The sequence below is a fragment of the Rutilus rutilus genome (assembly GCF_951802725.1).
Source record: "Rutilus rutilus genome assembly, chromosome: 3".
Lineage (NCBI taxonomy): Eukaryota > Metazoa > Chordata > Actinopteri > Cypriniformes > Leuciscidae > Rutilus > Rutilus rutilus.
The window spans coordinates 38,717,870-38,738,557 of NC_140211.1; the positions used below are offsets into that span (position 1 = coordinate 38,717,870).

The following is a 20,688-nucleotide window of genomic DNA, read 5'->3' on the forward strand; positions in this document are numbered from 1 at the left end:
AAGTATTAATTTAAGGTATATTTAGAACAAATAAAAAATGTGCGATTAAATGCGATTAATCGCGAGTTAACTCATGACAATCATGCGATTAATCGCGATTAAAAATTTTAATCGATTGACAGCCCTAATATATATATATATATATATATATATTAGTGCTGTCAACGTTAACGCGTTAACGCATGCGATTAATTTTTGTCTGGTTTAACGTGTTAAAATATTTAACGCAATTAACGCAGCATCCGTCTTTTCTGCCATCCGTTGGCTAGCTTTACATTATATGATCACGCTCTTATTCATTTAAATGCTTTTAAACATTTCAAGCGCGGCAAGACAAAAGAGAAAGCGCTGTCTGTGAATGTCTTTATGTGACACACACACACACACACACACACACACACACACAATGCTTAGACAGGGCGCCAGAATCCAGTTCTCTTTCGCGCTTGAACTAACAATAACAATCCCAAAATGTCAGTTTTGTCGATTATCCTCATAAGAGCAGTCTTAAATGATTTATATAAAGTCTAAAATGAACGAAGAGTTGCGAGAGAATGAGGCGCGCGTGTGAGATCCATAGACAGTACGGTATATAAACGGTGAGATCCGCGTGTCTGTCTGCTCTTAAAGGGACAGCAGCCAATAAAGCTTCCTGTCAGTAAAGTTAAAGAACAAAGGGAACAGAGAAAATGACTCACTGCTGTTGACTAAATAACTTTTGTAGCTTTAATAAGGATTAACTATTTAATTTATAGTTTATGCAGTGCAGACTGCATATAACTTTGATAACTTTATTACAGTATATTTCCTAACTGTTAAGACAGGAAGGGCACGAATAAATATGACATTTATTATGGGTTTATGTTAGCATTGTTTTAAGTTCACTTAAATTAAAAAGTGTTATATTTTTGAAGCCTAATAAATGTGAAAAAAAAAAAAAAATCAGTAGCTGTATTAATATCAGTAATACTGGCCTTCATTCATAAAAAGATGCCATTAAAAAATTATTTAAAATATACTGTCTTTATGTTGTTTCTACATTAATTTGATTAACTGTGAAATTATTACATTATAAAATATATTAAAAACGTACAAAAACATTTCTTTTTTTATTGCGATTAATTGCGATTAATCACAGAAAAAATGTGTGATTAATCTAGTTAAAGTTTTTAATCAATTGACAGCACTAATATATATATATATATATATATATGTATTAGATTGACTCATCTAGTTGACTCTTCTCTCAACTCAGAGTTGTCAGAGTTGCCTCTCGTCCGTTTGGATGTGTCGTGCAACCGCATATCCAACGTGCCTGTGTGCTACCGTCATCTGCGGCACCTCCAAAGCATCATCCTTGACAACAACCCCCTCCAGATGCCCCCTGCCCAGATCTGCTCCAAAGGAAAGTTCCACATCTTTAAATATCTGAACATGGAGGCCTGCAAAAGGACTCAGGACCAGTTTGAGAAAGCTCTTCGGCCCACCGCCTTCAACAGCTGGTGAGAGATCGTCAAGGACGAGAGGTCTTAGGGTGTTGAAAAGCTTTAATCGCCTGTTTCAGTGAAAATGCTAATGTGTGTGTGTGTGTGTGTGTGTGTGGTCTCTGCAGTCTGGATCAGGACCTGTTCCCCGGTCAGTATGGTGGCCTGGATTCTGGCTTTAACAGCGTGGACAGCGGCAGCAAAAGATGGTCAGGAAATGAGGTATAAAGAGAGCTGCGAATTTAAGCACTAATGCACCATTTGGACTATGGTTGCTAAAGGCTTATCGAGAGTAATTTTATTGGATGATGCAAGCGGCTGTGTATGTGCGTCTGTGTTGTTTCACTCTAGTCTGCTGACGATTTCTCGGAACGGTCATTGCGATTGACTGACGTTTCCCGCGAACACACAAATTTTCAAGAGGAAGAGGAGAGAGATACGTCGCTAGAGACACCCAAAGGTAATGTTAATGGAATCTTAAGATCAGTAGTTCCCAACCAGGGGACCTAAAATAAAAACTACCAAAAAAAGACAAAATAAGCTTTAAAATACCAGCGCCATCTTTGATTTTTAATAGGAATGAAAGCGAAGCTGTGAGGGATAGCCATACATCTCTTTAGAGAGCTGTACTATTGTTTAATAGTAATAGTTGTGTTTTTGGACTGTTCTGCTGACGAAACAGTGCAAAAATATCTTTCCAATAATTTTTAGTAGACAAAAAACTCTAGACGGCATGAGCTGTGGACAATTATAAGTGACCTAGGAGCTTTATACAGCTTTTTACAATGGATGCCATTGAAAACATGGTAAATCTATCCCTCACAGCCTCGCTTTTATACCCGTCATGACGCTGCTCTGAATAAGGTCTATACCTGGATATACAGTATGAGGCATAAATTTAAAAATGGGTCCTGCAAATATTGTTGTGGACTATGGGGGGCCTTGGAGTCAAAAAGGATGAGAATCTGCTCTAGGTCTCGGTTGCCTGTGATTTAAATGCTTATATAACTCTTGGTCCTCTCTGTAGTGAATGGAGTGCTGGAGCAAGTGGATTTCATAGACAACAGCGTAATGGAGGAAGAGGAGGAGAGGTGTCACCTTCCACTTACAGAGTCCCCTCAGGTCAGGAGGACTTACTGCAGTACACTGAACATTAAAGGTGCACTCGGTACTTTTGTTTTTGGACCATATGGGACCCTATGATGTGCTGGCTGAAACTCCAGTGGTCTTGGAAGTTGAAGATCTATATTGACAACTATTGGCAACAAACAATAGTTTGTTAGTAGTCTATTACTGATGTCAAAAGCTAGATTTGCATGCAGCCTAGTAATCTGTTTGACTTAATATTTCGACTTATAACATATAACACTTAATTCGCACCAATAACAATGGTGTGGGTGTGAAAAACAGGGTGTCTTATCATTTGAAAGGATAAAAAGGTTGTTGAGAGACTGGATGGACAAAAAGAAAGAAGCAATGACTTATTCAAATTAGTTTTTGAGGAAATGAAAGATGCAGGAGTCTTTGAATCTGACAGCAGTGCTAATAGGTTCTTGTTGCTATGGTAATGTTGACACTAATTTACATACAAAAAACTGAAGAGATATTTTTAGATTACTTTTTATTTTATTTTAGGGTACATATAAAAATTAAAGTCAAGTTATATTTGAATTGATGCAAATCTGCAAACATACTGTAGCTCTTGTAGACATTTACCACATTACCACATTTGCAAGCATATTTGTTATCTGTGATTAGTAACTGATGAAGTGAGAAATATTCAGCTAGTCATGTGATTTCAACATGGCTGCCATTGTGCTGTCTACTACACTATTCTTTTCTTTAGGGTTAAAACTTTTCACATGGGGAAAAATAACTTGGTGCACCTTTAAGTTAACTAACACTTCCTACATTTTCAATATATTTTCAGACATATGCACTACCGTTTGAAGGTTTGGGGTCAGCAAGATTTTTTACATGTTTTTGGAAGAAGTCTCTTATGCTTACCAAGGCTGCATTTATATGATCAAAAATACAGTAAAAACAGTAATATTTCAAATTACTGTTTTATATTTCAGAAATCATTCAAATCAGAATGATTTCTGAAATATGAAACAGTAATTTTAAATATGACTCATTTAAAATGAATTTAAATATGGTTCTCAAGCAACATTTCTTCTTATCAATGTTGATAACAATACTTTTTTTTTCAGATTCCTTGAAATAGAAATGATTTATAACATTGTAATTGTCTTAACTGTCACATTTGATCAATGGAATGCATCCTTGCTGAATAAAAGTATTAATTAAAAAATCTTTCTGACCCTTTTGAACTTTAAAGTAGAAGTCATAAGGTAAAATGATGTTAATATAATGTCCCCTTTCTCCATGACAGGAAAATAGTGAAAGTTCCAGCAGCACTTCCTCCCAGAGCCCTGAATCTACAGGCAGCAGGTAAGGGCTTATGCTGTTTGCATATGAAAAATACATACATTGCGCACGAAACCTGTTATTATTAAAATGGAAAATGTCTCTGAAAGGTCCTCACATAAAGAAGGGCCCCACAGAACTGTCAGAAATAGGAATTTGTTTGCATTTTAGCCATGTCAGAATATCCCCAGCTAGTGTAATTCGATGTAAACGCTCGCTGGCTTATCTGACCAGCCTATTAGGTGACTGATATTGGAACTTTTAGACCTACAGTCACAAGATACTGATCTGTGCTCAAGTGTGGTATCAGGTTATCTTACGCAGTTTCTTGTTAGACACGGTTATTTTTCAAACATCTCGGCTTGATCTGGATCAGATATTTGAACAATCTGTCAGGCAGATGGAGTATTTTCATTCCAGGAACAGAGTGAAATTTTTGTCTCAAATATTTTTTGTCATAGATCTGCCCTCAGTGTTGGCTATGGAGAAACGTCAGTCATGTAGACACACTGCATTCAATATAGACAATGCAAAATAAACTCAGAGTGCCAGGAAGTCACAAAGAGTGCACAAATTTGAATGCATTTGAATACAGCTGGTAAGGATCTGTACTCGTGCTGTGTAACGTGCAGATGGGCATGATAAATGGAGGAAAGGGAGACATTGGACTGTCTCATGGCAGCAGGCCGGAAAATTTCCAGTCGCTCCTCTTAGAGTGTGGTTCTCCAAGGTGCTCCAAAACATTGTGAGTTGCTCATTGTGCAAAGGTAGAATAAAGAAGCTGAGAGTCAGAATTACTGACTGTTTCAGTGTGATTTGAAGGCCACAGTGACGTCCTTAAATTGATTATAATACATGCTCAAATAGTTGCTGTGAAACACAGTCTCTTAATTAAAGTGTGCTGGATCCCTCCTCCACTATGATTACGCAAGGTCAATCCGTGAGGGAGTGCTGGGAAAAATCAACAGTGATTTTCCTCCCACAGTTTCAGTGTAACTGAGTATCTTGCTGTCATAGTTACTCAGTAAACTGGTCTGCTTTATTCAACGTTATAACAGCAGACAAATTAAAGATAGTACAAAGAGTACAAAGTAATCATAAAATCTAATTCCATCCATTATTCCATCCATGTGCGATATATCCGGTGTTTCAGAGTCTTGGATCGGCTTGATTCACAGTAAATGCTGCTTCACTCAAACTCCAACTGTGCTGCGAGTTTGAGTTTCTTGTAACGTGCATTTTGGGAATGTTATGTGTGCTAGCAGTGCCATCCATTTCACTACATTTCTAATGAGAAGTGTTTGCAAACCTGTTGTCAACAAAGGAAAAGCTTTAAAATCTCCCTGCTGTTGTTCGCCATAGTAAAAGCTTGAGGTTTTAACATTTGAAAATGACTAAATTTACAATTGTACTACAAAACAATATGAATATTAAATATTTGATTGTATACAGTGTAGTATTATCATTATTACAATATATGAATTGTTTAATACTTTTATTAAATAATCATAATAAAAATGATGAAGATTATTACTTTATGATCATATTTAAAGGGTTAGTTCACCCAAAAATGAAAATTCTGTCAGTAATTACTCACCCTCATGTTGTTCCAACCATGTAAGTCTTTCGTTCATCTTCGGATCACAAATTAAGATATTTTTGATGAAATCTGACAGCTGTCTCACTCCTTCATAGGCTTTCAGAGGGACCGAAACTCGCCGGCCCAGAATAGTTATTAAAAACATCGTTAAAATAGTCCAAGTGACTACAGTGGCTATACATTAAGTTTATCATGCGACGACAATACTTTTTGTGCAGAAAAACAACAAAAATAACAACTTTATCCAACTATTAGTGTTCTTCAATGTGGGCCTCTGACGAGAGTTCACGGGAGCACCAGGACGCATGCGCGAGAACTGAGATTACGCCGTTCTTCTTCTACTACTACTTGTTACTGGCTGCTCACTCCTTGGGAGTATTACCGCAATCTACTGTACACGATGACGTCCCGACATTGCCGGAAGCGCAAAACGGTCTGTTTATAAGCAGAGGAAGACGCGCGCTGTATGTAAGCTATTGAATTCGACACTTATTGTGATTTAGGTCTCGATGATGTCGGGACGTCATCTTGTACAGTAGATGGCGGTAATACTCCCAAGGAGTGAGCAGCCAGTAACAAGTAAGTTAGTAGTAAAAGAAGAACGCCGTAATCTCAGTTCTCGCGCATGCGTCCTGGTGCTCCCGTGAACTCTCGTCAGAGGCCCACATTGAAGAACACTAATAGTTGGATAAAGTCGTTATTTTTGTTGTTTTTCTGCACAAAAAGTATTGTCGTCGCATTATAAACTTAATGTATAGCCACTGTAGTCACTTGGACTATTTTAACGATGTTTTTAATAACTATTCTGGGCCGACGAGTTTCGGTCCCTCTGAAAGCCTATGGAGGAGTGAGACAGCTGTCAGATTTCATCAAAAATATCTTAATTTGTGATCCGAAGATGAACGAAAGACTTACATGGTTGGAACAACATGAGGGTGAGTAATCACTGACAGAATTTTCATTTTTGGGTGAACTAACCCTTTAAATGTGGCCTATGAACTCAAGTGAAGAGTTGTTGGTTTTTATTATTTTTATCACTTTATGGTTACTGGAAGATGTTTGAGTCTGTTCGTGTAAAGATTTTACCAAAGTGTGAAAATCAAAAAAAAAAAAAAAAAATCAAGTTTTTCCTCAAATTGTTCAGCCCTAAAAGGATGATTTGCTCAAAAAAAAAAAAAAAAAAAATCTTCAGAGAAAAAAAAAAAAGTATTTTGTAATGTCTATGCAAAAATCATCCCCTACAAAATCATCCCGATCATTCTCGAATATTTAATTCTTCCCAAATAGAGCTATTCAAGTATTCTGTTAAAACAAAACAAAAAAGAGTATTGCAATATATATATATATATATATATATATATATATATATATATATATATATATATATATATATATATATATATAATGCAGAAAAAAAACGAAATATCGCAGTGTCCGTTTTTTTTTCCAGTATCATGCAGCCCTACGTTCTTCCTACTGTTCTGTGAGTTTGTAGATATAATTAGTGCAGTTTGCTAAAGGCTGGAATACACTCCATGTCTTTTGCCCAGATCTGCCATGTGGAGGAGTCGATGCTAGTTGCCGAAAGTCAGAGCCAGTCTGAAGATTTTGGGCAGTCGGAGTTGACAGATTTCACGGAAAAAAATCGCAGTGTGCGATGGTATATACATATATATATATTCCGACTATGATTCCATTAAGTCGGAGGATATAAATTTTAGAACACATATCTGTTTTCATCTCCAAGTAACAATACGCATGTTTCTACGTTAGTTCGTTGTGTTTGGAAAGACATAACAGTCTGATAGTGAGATTCTCTATCGTTTAGTGAATGATGCCCAGTTTTTCTCTTTAACCATTCACAGAGTCAGCAAGTTTATGATTCCTAGTGTTTTTAAATCCGTTCCAAAGTTGTGTAGAGTATCGCAGCCTTACAGCAAACATCACTTACTATTGCTCAACTCCTAACCATAAGCGATACCTACAATTATGCGGTTTGTTGTGGAAATATGTGTTAAGTTTCTAAGCAATCCAGACGTATGATTTTCAGCTGGTGGGTGATTAAATTGGACAAAAAATCCCTTAGACTTAAATTGCCATATTTAGTGACCAGAAAATAATACTCTTTTGACTTGAGCCAGTAAGTAATCACCCTCGAAACTGCGTAGCATTGACTAAAAACCACACAAAAACTTTAGCAATCACCTACAACACCCTTGTACAGTGGTGGTGACACCACAATTTCTTCAGAAAAAGTTATATTCAGTTGTAACTTTTTGGTGAGGGCTTAAAAAAACATAAATCTCACTTTTACTTCCTTTCAGGATATTTGTGATTGGAGATGGTTCAGACTCCGGCTCACCATCCAGTCCCACTCTAGAGGAGAGGAGGAGGCCTGGAAACCTGCTCATCTGGCAGGAAAGAGAAAGAGCCCAGCAACAGAGAGACAAAGCCAACACGTGAGTGACTGATGGGATTGAATGAATCAAGGAAATGTGGAAGTGAAACATGAGTGAATGGGTGATATGGCGTCAAAAAGACTGTTCGGCCTAAGAGCCGATAGAACGAACAATCCTGTTTGCTAATGCACAGCAAGCAAGTCTTCAAAAGCACTTGACGGATTTAAAATGGCCTCTATTATTTCTTTGCTGATGCTTCGTCATCAAAGCCATTGTGGTTGTAAAGGAAACCAGTGTTACCTGCTGTCGTGTGTCTTTACATAATTTGTCTTAAAGAATGAATTATAGTAAAACCTTCTTATACTGTCTATGAGTAAAACACAGTCAGAAGAAAAACACAGTGTGAACAGGTCCTGTGTGCTTTTGTATTAGGAGGCAATTGACTAATAAGCGTTTTATGTCTTACAGTTTGCAGAAGATTATTGTAAAAACAGGAAGTAACTTGGCAACGACGACAAAGCACGGAGGAACAGGAAGCATTTCAGGGTAAGAGTGGAGCGAATGGCCCGCATATGCGTTTATGTGTTCTGTGTTTGCATGCGTGCTGGTGTTTATGTTTTGTTGTGGAATTCTGTATCTCTTTAACAAAGAGAAGGCACAAATCTGAATTTGAGACCAGATTTCTAGCTGTGGCGGCGTAATTAACAGTCAGATCAAATAGACACACCTTATTTAAGAGTAATGTAAATTCATAACACATTCATGATGTGGTTGTTGTGTTGCTAGTTCACTCTGAAGTTGGCTAGTTAGTGAAGTTCACAAAGTTTTGTGATTTGATCTCTGTGTCCCTCTAGTGGTGATTCAGATAGCAACTCTCCACCCAACGGCCCGAAACAGAGATGTGCAGTGAGTCCTTCACATTTACACTCTCACTCCACCTCATTCTGTCATAAATGCATAATACTATTCTTAATTGGGTGTTTAAGACTTTTCTCTCTCTCTTTCTCTCAGAGTGCAGATCAGATTTCTCAGTCCTCACATACGGTTTCTTTGCAGCGCTCCATCAGTCGCACAGGTACCTTTCATGCTAGATGTTTCAGCTGCTTTTAATGGAAAATGACATTTAAAGATCTATCCTCATTGTTTGAAGACCCCATGATTAGTTTGTGTTCCTGAATACCTGAATATCTTAAAACACTGTTTATTTCACATAGGGGTGTCGCAATATACCGGTATTGACGATAATCGTGATATTCAAAGCATGAAATATCGACATCGTGTTAATTTAGAGCAATACAATATACCGGTATTGGCGATATTGGCGTTTTCTAGACGCAGCGCTCGTCCGCGCCCGCGCAGCTAGAGTGAAACACTCTGTCCACACCCGAAAAAAGTAAGCTGAGCTCGCCAGTATTAACAACAGAGTTCTTCGGCTTCAAAGAAAACAGCACCTTAGAGGTGGTCGCACACCGGATGAGAAGCGCAGCGCCACGTCTTTAAAATTCGAACACATTCTGTATGAGTGTACACACACCGGACGAGAAGCACAGCGCGGTTCTATTCGGCGTCTGTCCGCGTCGCCCAGCAACGGCTCAGGACCTTGTTCAAAATCCTGCCGCAACACAGAGCGCAGAAAAAAGTGTTCAGATCACAGACTCAGCAACTATTGTATTTAATTGTACAGTATAATCATAACATAGTACAGACATTATCTCAATTCCATAATGTCCTTAAACATAATGATATTGCTGGCCATAAACTGAGAAAGTGCGTGTCCGGTGTGCAATACCTCGAGTTGTCATATTTTACTAGTCATCATGGAATGGGAAACGTGACATTAACTGTTAACAGGGGGTTTCTGTGTTCATATATTTAATAAAGGGTGATTATTAAAATTAAGAATCCCATTTTCTTTACTCATCTTATTTTTGTATTTGTATTTGCACTTGATTTTTTTATTCAAATCTGCTATCTGCATGACTTTATTGGCGCTTTATTTTCAGTTCTTCTGGAAACCTTCAGACAGTGTTTGGCTTCAGTTTGAAACCAGATAAACTTCACATGCTTGTCTTCCTTCACAAAAATTTGCCATAGATTCTATAGATATCGCGATATATCGATATCGTGAATTCTTTTGGCCACAATAACCGTGGTGTGAAAAATCTAACATCGTGACAGCCCTAATTTCACACATATCTTTGTTCAGTTGTATTTATGTGCTGCGATTGATAATGTAACAATGCTTGACATTTATATTAGTTAGGCTAGTTGTTTTTGCTATGGTAATTTTAAACCATAGGCAAAAGTTCCTTAAAATAAAAGTGAATGATATCCAAGTTTTTTTTTTTTACCTTATTGGAATCGAAATAAAGAATCGATAAGTAGAATTGGGATACCCAACCCTAGAAAAGAGGTGATGCTGCAGTCTATATTATGAGAAACTTAAAGGGATAGTTCACTTTGAAATTAATTTTATGATATGTTTTAGCTTACCTCAAGGGCATCCAAGATGTAGGTGTCTTTGTTTCCACAGTAGTTTCAATTTTGATATTTTTAGGTCAAACCGTTCTTGTCTGTCAGTCATATAATGCAGGTCGATGGTCACTGTCTCAAAACACAAGCACAGAGTCCAAATTAAAACAATTCCCCATCGTCCAAATGAAACAATTCCCCATCATAAGTACACATTGATGGCCTAAGACACGAAACGAGCGGTTTGTGTGAGAAAACGAACAGTATTTATATCGTTGTTATTACTTGAACACAGCACACGTCCAAATGATCTGACGGCGCCGGCGGGTATAGATATATACATAGATGTCGCCTTGGCTACGGTTTCGTTCCAATGAACTGCAGTAGCCAAGGCGACATCTAGTGTATACATCTATATACACTAGATGTCGCTTGGCTACGGTTTCGTTCCAATGAACTGCAGTAGCCAAGGCGACATCTATGTATATATCTATACCCGCCCGCGCCGTCAGATCATTTGGACGTGTGCTGTGTTCAAGTAATAACAACGATATAAATACTGTTCGTTTTCTCACACAAACCGCTCGTTTCGTGTCTTAGGCCATCAATGTGTACTTATGATGGGGAATTGTTTCATTTGGACGATGGGGAATTGTTTTAATTTGGACTCTGTGCTTGTGTTTTGAGACAGTGACCATCGACCTGCATTATATGACTGACAGACAAGAACGGTTTGACCTAAAAATATCAAAATTGAAACTACTGCGGAAAAAAAGACACCTACATCTTGGATGCCCTTGAGGTAAGCTAAAACATACCAAAATTTTATTTCAAAGTGAACTATCCCTTTAAAGCGTTTTTTGACCTTTGTATGTAAACTATTGTAGGAGACCTCCAAAACAGAATAAAGAACCTTAAAAAATACAAATTAATTGTATTTAATAGGGCACTTTGTTGAGTTTTGGTTATCTCATCGGATTAATAGCATTTTTCAAACAACCCTTCAGGAAAAAGTAACACATTATTACTTGCGCAGTGACCGATGAACTCGCTTGAGCATTTTCTGTTAGGAACTGTATCTGAACTAACTACAGTATATTGGCAAAACATATACTGTACTACTCACTTTATCACAAACTATTAAAAATGTAGATGTATATTAGCGGCGGTCACATTAGCTGGGGAAAAGTATTGCCAATAGTGTAGTGATGCGCAAAGCATTGCTCAAACAGAAGTAACTTTCAAACTAAGCAGCATTCGGTTGCTCAACGCTGCCAATCCACATGACCAACTTAAACCCGTTGCAGGATCTGCATGGTGAAATCCTTTACCCCAATGTGAAGTTCCCAATCATGTGGATTGCTATTGAAATGTCTGAATTTCTCCTGCAAAAAATTGCCAAACAACAGTGAATGCAACACTTGGCCCAATTGACTGCCAAGCAAACATGGTCTGTGACAGACGAAAGAGTTTCTTTCAATTACCTATAGAAATTCTTTAGAAATGAACCCCCATGAAAGCAGTGTGACCACCAGAGGGCAGTGCTGTTACAAAAGTGCTTCAACACTTTTTGACAGGGGTTTTTATCATTGCTGTTGAATGTTTGCTTTGGTTTCCTTGAGAGCAATGTCATATAGTTGTGTATATAGAAACAATGTATTGTTTAATTCATGTAGCTTGTTCTGCTGAAGCTGTATTGGTGGGAACCCAGTCTTAATGAACGCAATTTAAGTATTTAATGAATCTTGTTTGTGACATATTACAGATGCGCCCTCCGTGAAGCCCTGTTCTCCAACAGGTTCTGCTCCCAAACCCAACAGCTTCTTATTCCGCACATCTTCACGCTGCAATGTCAAGACTGGTACACACACACACACATACAGAAGTTAAAATAGGATTGTAGGACCTATGATCTTTATTTGGTCAGTAATATATGCTGTACCCTATTGCTCTCTTCTCAGGATCAGGAAACAGTTTGGCGGAGTCTGGCCGCAGCGAATCACGCTCCACACTCAGATCCCCACGAGAAGACAGAACAGACGTCTTGCAACTGCGCAAAGTAAAGAGTATTATTCATCTCTCCATCTCTAGCTCTTCTGACACACCTTACCCCATTTTTGTTACGATTATCTTATTATTGGTCTTAGCCTTTATTTTTATTTTATCTGATTGCGTAGTTTAAGAAGTATTTCCCAGTAGTATCACTCTTTCCATGTTTTTCTTCCAGTGTCTGGAGTCGCGTCTGAAGATCTCTCTGCCTGACGATCTGGGAGAGGCGTTGTCCAATGGCACAGTTCTCTGCCAGTTGGCCAATCACGTGCGACCTCGTTCCGTGTCAATCATCCACATCCCCTCACCGGCAGTGGTGAGCTAATGCTCGGATCTTATTCTCATTATGGCCAAAACATGATCTAGTATCTCAAAAAAACAAATGCGTGATCCTTATTTGGAGGAAGCTGATCCCAGATCTGCTAGTTTACTAGCAGGCTGTTCTTAATTTGCTTTCTAATGAATATCAGTGCAATCTTTCTGTCTGTTCAGCCAAAGCTGAGTGCTGCCAAGTGCCGCCTCAATGTCGAAAACTTCATTGCTGCATGTCGTAGGCTTGGAGTCCCTGAGGTAAACATAAATTTCATCTTTTATTGGTTGCTTCTTTTATCATCCTCCATATTATTTGTCTTCCTGAGACGTGTGTGAGCTGTTTGTAAACAAGACAAACAGTTCGCCCACTGACATGTGACTGTTAATGCTCTTTTATGTTGTTTTTCAAGTGCTTCAAGCTCGATTTGCAACTTTTTTGTGCTCTCTATGGCTTTTTTATTTTAGTTTTTTTAATCTTAAAGGGGTAGTTCATGATGTTCCAAAGCCAATGACTTTCTTCCATGGAACCCCAAAGGAGATGTTTAGCAGAATGTCTGAGCCGCTGTCTTGTAATGCAGTGAAAGTGAATAGGGATTGGGCTGTCAAGCTACAAAAAGGAAAATAAAAGCACCATAAAGCCATAAAAATCAGCATAGAAGTAGTCCGTAACCATGTCTTGAACATTGGGGGACCAAAGTTTTTTTTTTTTTTTTTTGCCTTATTATTTCAAGCTGCAACTGTAACTGGTTTTTGTGTTCAAATGAGCGAGTACATCCTAAATCCATTTTCCAAACATTGTTTTTGTCTTATCCTGAATCACTACAGTACACCTATAATAAGTGTTTATGTTCGGACAATTTTAGACCGGTGTGGGTCGTATCCCAGTACCTGCGTGACTCATCATAGACATAAACAGAGAGAACTAGCGCCGGCTACAATGTTCTTCTGCAAGACGCATACAGTTCTGTTTATTAACCGCTAGAGCGACAAAAGTTACGGACTGCAGCTTTAAATGAATCAAATAATTAAAGGATTAAAAGGGATTTAAGGCAATGGAAAAAGAATGGTAAAAGGAGTTCTAGGTCTAATTGTTGTTATGAAGCAATAAATTAAAACTATTTGCACGTAATATTTTATTTTAAAATATGCACCCATTTTATTCATCTTATTCACGTCTAATATGTCGAAAATGCAAACCGTTTCTTGTCTCTTCACATTCAGTTTTGAATTACATGAATCATGTAAATTATAGCATATTTTCAGTTCGGAAAAAATTAAAGTACTTTGCATCGCTGGGATATTAATGTCTGTTGTTGAGCATTTCTATCGTAACATACTTGTCAAATATTAGATGTTTAGCTAGCAACTAAAAAAAATTCTGTGTATTAACTTGCACGGATGAATTGTTCACCACAAGACTAGTAATATGCGCTAACAAGGTAAATAGGGTCAATTTAGATATTATGATGACTTTAACATTCGAAAATGAAGAAATTAAGACAAATATTTGTATTGCAATTACTTTGTAATGATTTTTATTAAATATTATTAGTATTTTTTTATTTTACACTACTGTAGTATTGTTACAATGGTTTTTATTATGTAATAATAATTATTAAAGTAGAAAGTAAATTTTTTGTTTACTGAAAGAGGTTCAAGTTTGTTCCTGTAAAGATTATACCCATGTGTCAACACCCAAATCTTTCAAGCCCTAAAAGGATGGTTGTTTTATTATTTCTGTATTCTATACAGCTGCACTTTCCAACAATCATCCTAGAAAGATTGATCCTTTCCAAACATAGCTATTTAAATGAATCTAGTGAAACTTCCTGCATTTTTCATACAATTTAACGCAGAAAAACAAAATATCGCAATGTCAATTTTTTCCGATATCGTACGTACAGTAGTTCTATAAACATCTCATTTAGTGTTCCACGGAAGAAAGAAAGTCATGTAGGTTAAAAAAAAAAAAAAAACACACACAAGGTGAGTAAATGATGACAAGAGTTTTCAGTTTTGAGTGAACTATCCCTTTAAATGACCCTGCTTTCATGTGTGTCTTTGTTCAACGCTGTGTCCATTCATCTTTGTTTGTCCTCTTTGCATTGTTCTTCCTTTCCTTTGTCTGTCTCTCTGTTTCTCAGATGGAGTTGTGTTTAGCGTCTGATGTCCTGTGCAGTAAGATACCTGCAGTGCACCGCTGCGCGACGGCGCTCCTGGCAATAGAGGAGGAGGAGGTGAACGAGGACAAGAACGCCACCTCTCCCTCCATCTCTCCTTCCTCCCCTTTTTCCAGCGGCTTCCTGCTCTTCTACTCTCTCCTCATGGCTTTGCTCTACCTGTTATACTGCCAGCTTATAGCATAGTGCGAGCGAGTGTCAATGTGTAAATGTAACGGATACATCATTTCTGTACTGTGTACACACATTGTTGACAAGAACTGCACATATATAACTCCCTACACATAATGCCTTTCAGCTTACGCATTAAAGCTCCTCACAGATATTCAGGTTTGGAAACATATTTAAGAACCTTTAGAAACTCTACAAATGGTGAAATACTGAAATATATCGCAAATTATCAGAGGTCTAGATCGAATATCCACATTTTTCCACATCAAAAAAGTTATAATCAACTCCTCAATGGTCACATACTGCATTTTCTGTTGAGGACGTAGACTTTATCTGTACATAGACATGGTTTCCACTCGTGAAGGGCTTTTCCACCTGATTGCCTTAGCATTGCTGTTGATCCCAGGATATCTTTGTAATGGATCTTGTTATCCTAAGAGTTTTAAAGCACTGGCACTAACTCCCCATTCCCCAATTTTTTTTTTTTTCTATTGAAGGGCTTTAAAGTGCCTCAGAAGCTTGTAGGTTCTTTCTGCTCACACAGCAGTGCAAATTAGTTTGTAGCATCGGGTAAATATGTTAACAGTGTGGCTATGGTACTTCTCAGCTGAATTTGGTTTAATTCACACATTGTGGATATCTGTTAGGGTCGGGATTGCGTGAACCATTTCACTTGCCTTTTCTCTCTCTCATATCTTGTTGACTGTGACCACCAGAGAGCAGTGGTGTTTCTAAACTGTTCCTTTAACACTTTTTGACGGTACTAATATGATTCAAAGCTGTGTTAACTTGTTACAGTTTTTCTTTCTTGTCTTTTTTTAATGTTCATTTTGAGTTTTCTTGAGAGCATCTTAATATAATTCCTGTATGCAAACTGTTCACAATTAAGTTATTGTTTCGGTTTATTTATGTTTTTCTCTGTTCTGGTGAAGCTGCGTTTGGTGGAAAGCCATCGCTGAGCACATTAAATTTGACTAATTAAATTGAACAGATTAATTGAGTAATATGCTTATGATTGCTTTCATGATCATTTTGAGCTGGGGGGGGGGGAACAGTAAGACTTTGGGGACATTAATAGCATCTTTTAAATGTGTATATTAGATACTGCTCGTGAATGCACAATGTGGATAAGCAGACATTACCAAAGTACAAATTACACCATTTTTTTTATTATTTTTTTTATTGATGATGAAATGGTTGTGAGTCCTGCTTCTCCACAAGCCTCTTCAGCTGCCGTTTCCTGATTCTAAATGTGGCCATAGTGTTTTTGTAGTCCTGTAATGTGCCATGAGCACCTATCTTCCGCGGTGCTGTATGCTGATGTTGCTTTTGTATTCCGTGCCTACTTAATGTGATTTAGAAGCTTTGCCGACAGTTTACTAACGAGCAGCCTCTCATCTGCTGTGAACGATAAGAAGAGAGAGAGAGAGAGACTGAGAAACAAGGGTAGGTGAAGGGATATGTGCTGTGGAACTAGTTACCAACATGCATTTCTCATCCTACGATGTCTTAAACATATTTTAAGGGATGTTGATAGGGTTTTATAACATTATACATTGTTATCAATGCGAAAGCTAATCATAATAGACATTTCATTTAAAATGAATCCACTTTGAAAATGAACTCAGACACATTTCGCATAGATGGACTTCATCACATTTGCTCTAGAGGCTTTAGCCAAATGAAATAAGGATTGTGAAATGCTACTGTCCATGTTGAAGGCTTTTACAGAAGATGACTGATAATTCTACCGTCCTTCTTATACATACGTTAGACTCAGACAGTTTAGAGGGCACTCGATCTACACGAATGTTTCCGTCCAAATGTTACCTAGTTAAAACTGTTACAACACACGAAATGTATTTTGTTATATTTATAAAATACTGTGTATTTAAGAAGTTAAGTTTATATTGATATAAAGAATTTTTTTTTTTTTTTTGTCTGTAAAGAAATTATTAAAAAAAGGAAACTGATTTTTACGTGTCGTCTGCTGCTTTACGTGTGCTTTTGTCAAATGTTCATGACTCTCGCTCATGATTAATTCTGCTTTAGTTCTTTGTCTCTGCTGAGGATGAAATCCTCACGTCAGCTCGTCTCTGTAGCTTATGAGTCCAGGTATTCTGTGCCCTTTGCCAAAAGGTAAGTGTTGATCCATTGTGTGGGTAGTAGAAAGTAGAGAAAAAGTAAGTATAGCTACACACAGTAAAAGTATACACTATACTACACAGTGGGGTACTCATTGCTAAAAAGTTATATTTGCTGATATTATAACTTATTATTAAAAATGCCTTTTCAGATTCTTGGACCCCACTGTGTGTCTTTTTAATATTCTAAGTAACACTAGTTCATAAGTTTGGGGTTGGTAAGATTTTTTTTTAAATGTTTTTGAAAGTCAAGGCTGCATTTATTTGATAAAAAACATACAGTAACAACTCTACTAAATAATATTACACTTAGTGCAAAGAAAATACTTTTTGTTGCTATTTACACAGTGTTAACAGCATCAGTCACATGATCTTTCATGTGATTTGGTGCTCATAAAAACATTTCTTGTTATCAATGTGAAAAACAATTGTGCTGTTTAATATTTTTGTGGAAACCGTAATGCGGTTTTCTTTTCATTATTTGATAAATAGAATTTTTAAAAGAACGATTTAGGCTATTTGTAATTAAATCTTTTGTAACATTATAAATGTCTTCACTGTCACTTTTAATCAATTTCATCCAAGAAAAACGTACTGACCCCAAACTTTTCAATGGTAGTGTACAGTATGTATATGTTTGTACTGTAAGAGATTTTGATGTATTGCATTATTTTGATGAAAATATTCTGCCACCCATCAGCACAAACAACTTTACAACACCCAGAACAAACCAATTAAACAAAGAAAATAGCTGAGCGCAAGTGTTCACCCTTTACCATCCATTACATAAGTTCTTTTTAAGCTTTTTCACACAGTGACAATGGCATTTTTGCTCATTCTTCTTTTAACAGTGCTTGGCATTTAGACCCAACAGTTCAGTTTCGGATTCATCGAACTGTAGACTTAAAATCTTTAGGGTCTCTCACATACAGCTGCTCCAAAGCATTCAGACTTTTAATCAACACTGGATGAAGGTCATTGATGATTTAAAAACGCTGTTTGCTCAGGCCAGGGTCTTACCAGTGTTTCGGTGTAAATGCACTAATAGACGCAGGTGCAGTTACACTGAAATCATGTGAAACACCTCATCTGTGTACAGGTGTACTTTAATCAAGCAATTATTTTGCTTACTTCTGAACTCATTAAAGTGTGTCAAAGCAGGAGGGTGAATACTTATGCGCTCATTTGCTTTCTGTTTATTATTTTAAATTATTCATTAATTAACCGGCCAGCTCATTTTTCACTTTGACGTTGTGAAGTACTGTGTGTTTACGGGTGAGAACAGTTCAGTTAACCCTCTATGGTGTTGCATTGTCTTCTAATGACGGAACGTTTTTTCCCCACATAAAATTGCCAAATTGTTAAGAGATTCTTCCAAATAATATATTTCTTTTGGCAACTCTTTACCATTAAGGAAAATCTATTTTAATTTCAGGATTCTCAAGTTTCCCTATAATTGAGTTTCTTTTATGAATTGATGGTTTGTGCATTTGGAACTTCTATAAACTCATTTTTTATTCTGTTCTTCGTGACATTTCTAGAATATTCCTCCGTGATTTATTTAAAAAATGTTCCTGAACATAAATCATAATTGAGATCAGCATAATTATAATTACAATAAACACTTCCAAATAAATAATTCATTGCAGTAATTGATGCCCCTAACAATTAAGAAATACATCACTGCCATTTGCCATATGCGTTCATATTTTCTCAGTTTACTGTTAACTCTATTAGAAAACCGTGAGAATCTGAGAGCAAAAATGTCGATTTAACTTACCATATGGCAGCAAAAAATGTACAGAAATGTTTTTTAATAGGGCAATATGAGGAGCATGTGTTGACCCCCAGGAAAAACAACCCTGGAGAGAGAAATCTAATTTAGGTGTCATAAAAACAATATTATTGGATTCTTTAAAGACAGTGATTTCAATTCAACAATGGCATATGTCATCGTTTTTTTTCTGAAAGCCAAGAAAGTGAATTAACCTACCGTATGGCCAAACGGCACAATAGAGGGATAAAACATAATGCGTTCTTATTGTGTTAAAGCAATGAGCTTAACGCATAATCTGATATATACTGCACGAGTGATATACAGCCTGAATATGGCAATAAGAGCCTATGCAACTCATCCATAATCTATATTTAATGTATACCGTTAGGGTTGACTGAACTTAATCATTGGAATGCATGATGGATTTTCAAGATGGTGAAGTGCTGGCTTGTAATGCATACTATAGCCTGGAATGAAATAGCATCTTCTCTGTGAAGTGCTATAACTGCATGGCTGCATCTCTGAAAGACGGGGTCTTGCTGCTGTGCCATATAGTCGGAAATTCAAAGAAATGATTGGCCGATCAAGTGTTTTGCATGCATTGCCTGTCCTTCCTGTATCTGTGTGTCACAAGTGCCTCTTGTGTGTGTGATCCTGTATCTCGCATGTTGTGGGTTCTTGAGTTAACAGATGGGTGTTCCATTTCTCAACCATCCTTATAGGTGCATGGAAAGCTTTTCATAATGAGCCAAGGATCTTGCTTGTTTACCCCGAGTGCACTTCACGCTTCAGCATCTCCTCTTAGAAGCCTGTATTTGCAGATTTTTAGGGGCTTGCAATACAAGAACCAATATTCCTTGAGCCGTCTGTTTATGCCAGGATGTTTTATTGCTTATATTATGAACCATTTGTGTAAACAAACTTATATTAGTATTTTTTCTTCTTGATCAAATCCCACCAGGACACACTGTGTCCATCGCAATTGATTCTGGAGGAAGAGGGGCTCACGCGCGTCGCTCAGACTGTTCAGGCTCTTCTGGAGGTGCCAACATCAGGTGCCCGTCGCTCATCCCGCCAGGACCCATCGGGGCTTCCCCTTCAATCCACCCCTCCAAATCAAGATGGCGCCTCCTAGGGTCATCGAGTGATTTTTCCAGCACATGTCAAATGCACATTTTGCTAGAAATGATGATTAGAAGCCATCGTGTAATATTATCTATATCTTAAATGATTAGTATTTTCTCCTGTTGCAATGCATGTACAGAGAGTTTTTATGTAAATTACAAGAAAAACTCATTGTGGCTATTGAAACAGACAAAATGATGCACAATAAAGCAAATATAACTTAAAACTGCTTGTTTTTTTTTGTGCATATTTACGCAGATTATATTAAAAAATTGATGCAAGACGTTGCCTAAATGAGCCTCGTTACTGAGGTAGTCGGCCGTTCTTGTGTAATCATTTTGTTGGTGCTTCCTCATAATTGAAAATTAATTACGTTTGTAATCTCGGCTTTATTACAATGCAAGTTTAATTGGTTTTTCACAGGTAATTACTCTTGCGGAGAGGCAAAGGTGGCAGTAATCCTGAGATAAGCTAACAACAGCTCTCGGGCTCCGATTTTGACATTGTGTGCAAATTTGGAGTGTTGGACAAACGATGTGGCTCCG

General features: G+C 37.3%; 1 protein-coding gene across 2 annotated transcripts in view; it reads left to right on the plus strand.

Annotated features, from left to right (window-relative positions):
* Positions 1 to 20,369, plus strand: part of lrch4 (leucine-rich repeats and calponin homology (CH) domain containing 4) — a 51,258-nt gene extending 30,889 nt beyond the window's left edge. Inside the window, exons 5-18 of one of the 2 annotated variants that reach the window (XM_084405134.1) lie at positions 1,256 to 1,502; positions 1,613 to 1,706; positions 1,836 to 1,944; positions 2,512 to 2,606; positions 3,880 to 3,938; positions 7,839 to 7,973; positions 8,382 to 8,459; positions 8,768 to 8,819; positions 8,925 to 8,988; positions 12,151 to 12,246; positions 12,347 to 12,444; positions 12,613 to 12,750; positions 12,927 to 13,004; positions 14,891 to 17,070. In XM_084405134.1, coding sequence (XP_084261260.1) covers positions 1,256 to 1,502; positions 1,613 to 1,706; positions 1,836 to 1,944; positions 2,512 to 2,606; positions 3,880 to 3,938; positions 7,839 to 7,973; positions 8,382 to 8,459; positions 8,768 to 8,819; positions 8,925 to 8,988; positions 12,151 to 12,246; positions 12,347 to 12,444; positions 12,613 to 12,750; positions 12,927 to 13,004; positions 14,891 to 15,112 — 1,565 coding nt within the window. In that variant the 3' untranslated portion in view covers positions 15,113 to 17,070. Of the gene's footprint in view, positions 1 to 1,255; positions 1,503 to 1,612; positions 1,707 to 1,835; positions 1,945 to 2,511; positions 2,607 to 3,879; positions 3,939 to 7,838; positions 7,974 to 8,381; positions 8,460 to 8,767; positions 8,820 to 8,924; positions 8,989 to 12,150; positions 12,247 to 12,346; positions 12,445 to 12,612; positions 12,751 to 12,926; positions 13,005 to 14,890; positions 17,071 to 19,979 lie in introns of those variants that run through there. The other variant, XM_084405135.1, reaches the window with a different exon arrangement.
* Positions 20,370 to 20,688: the final 319 nt, after the last annotated feature.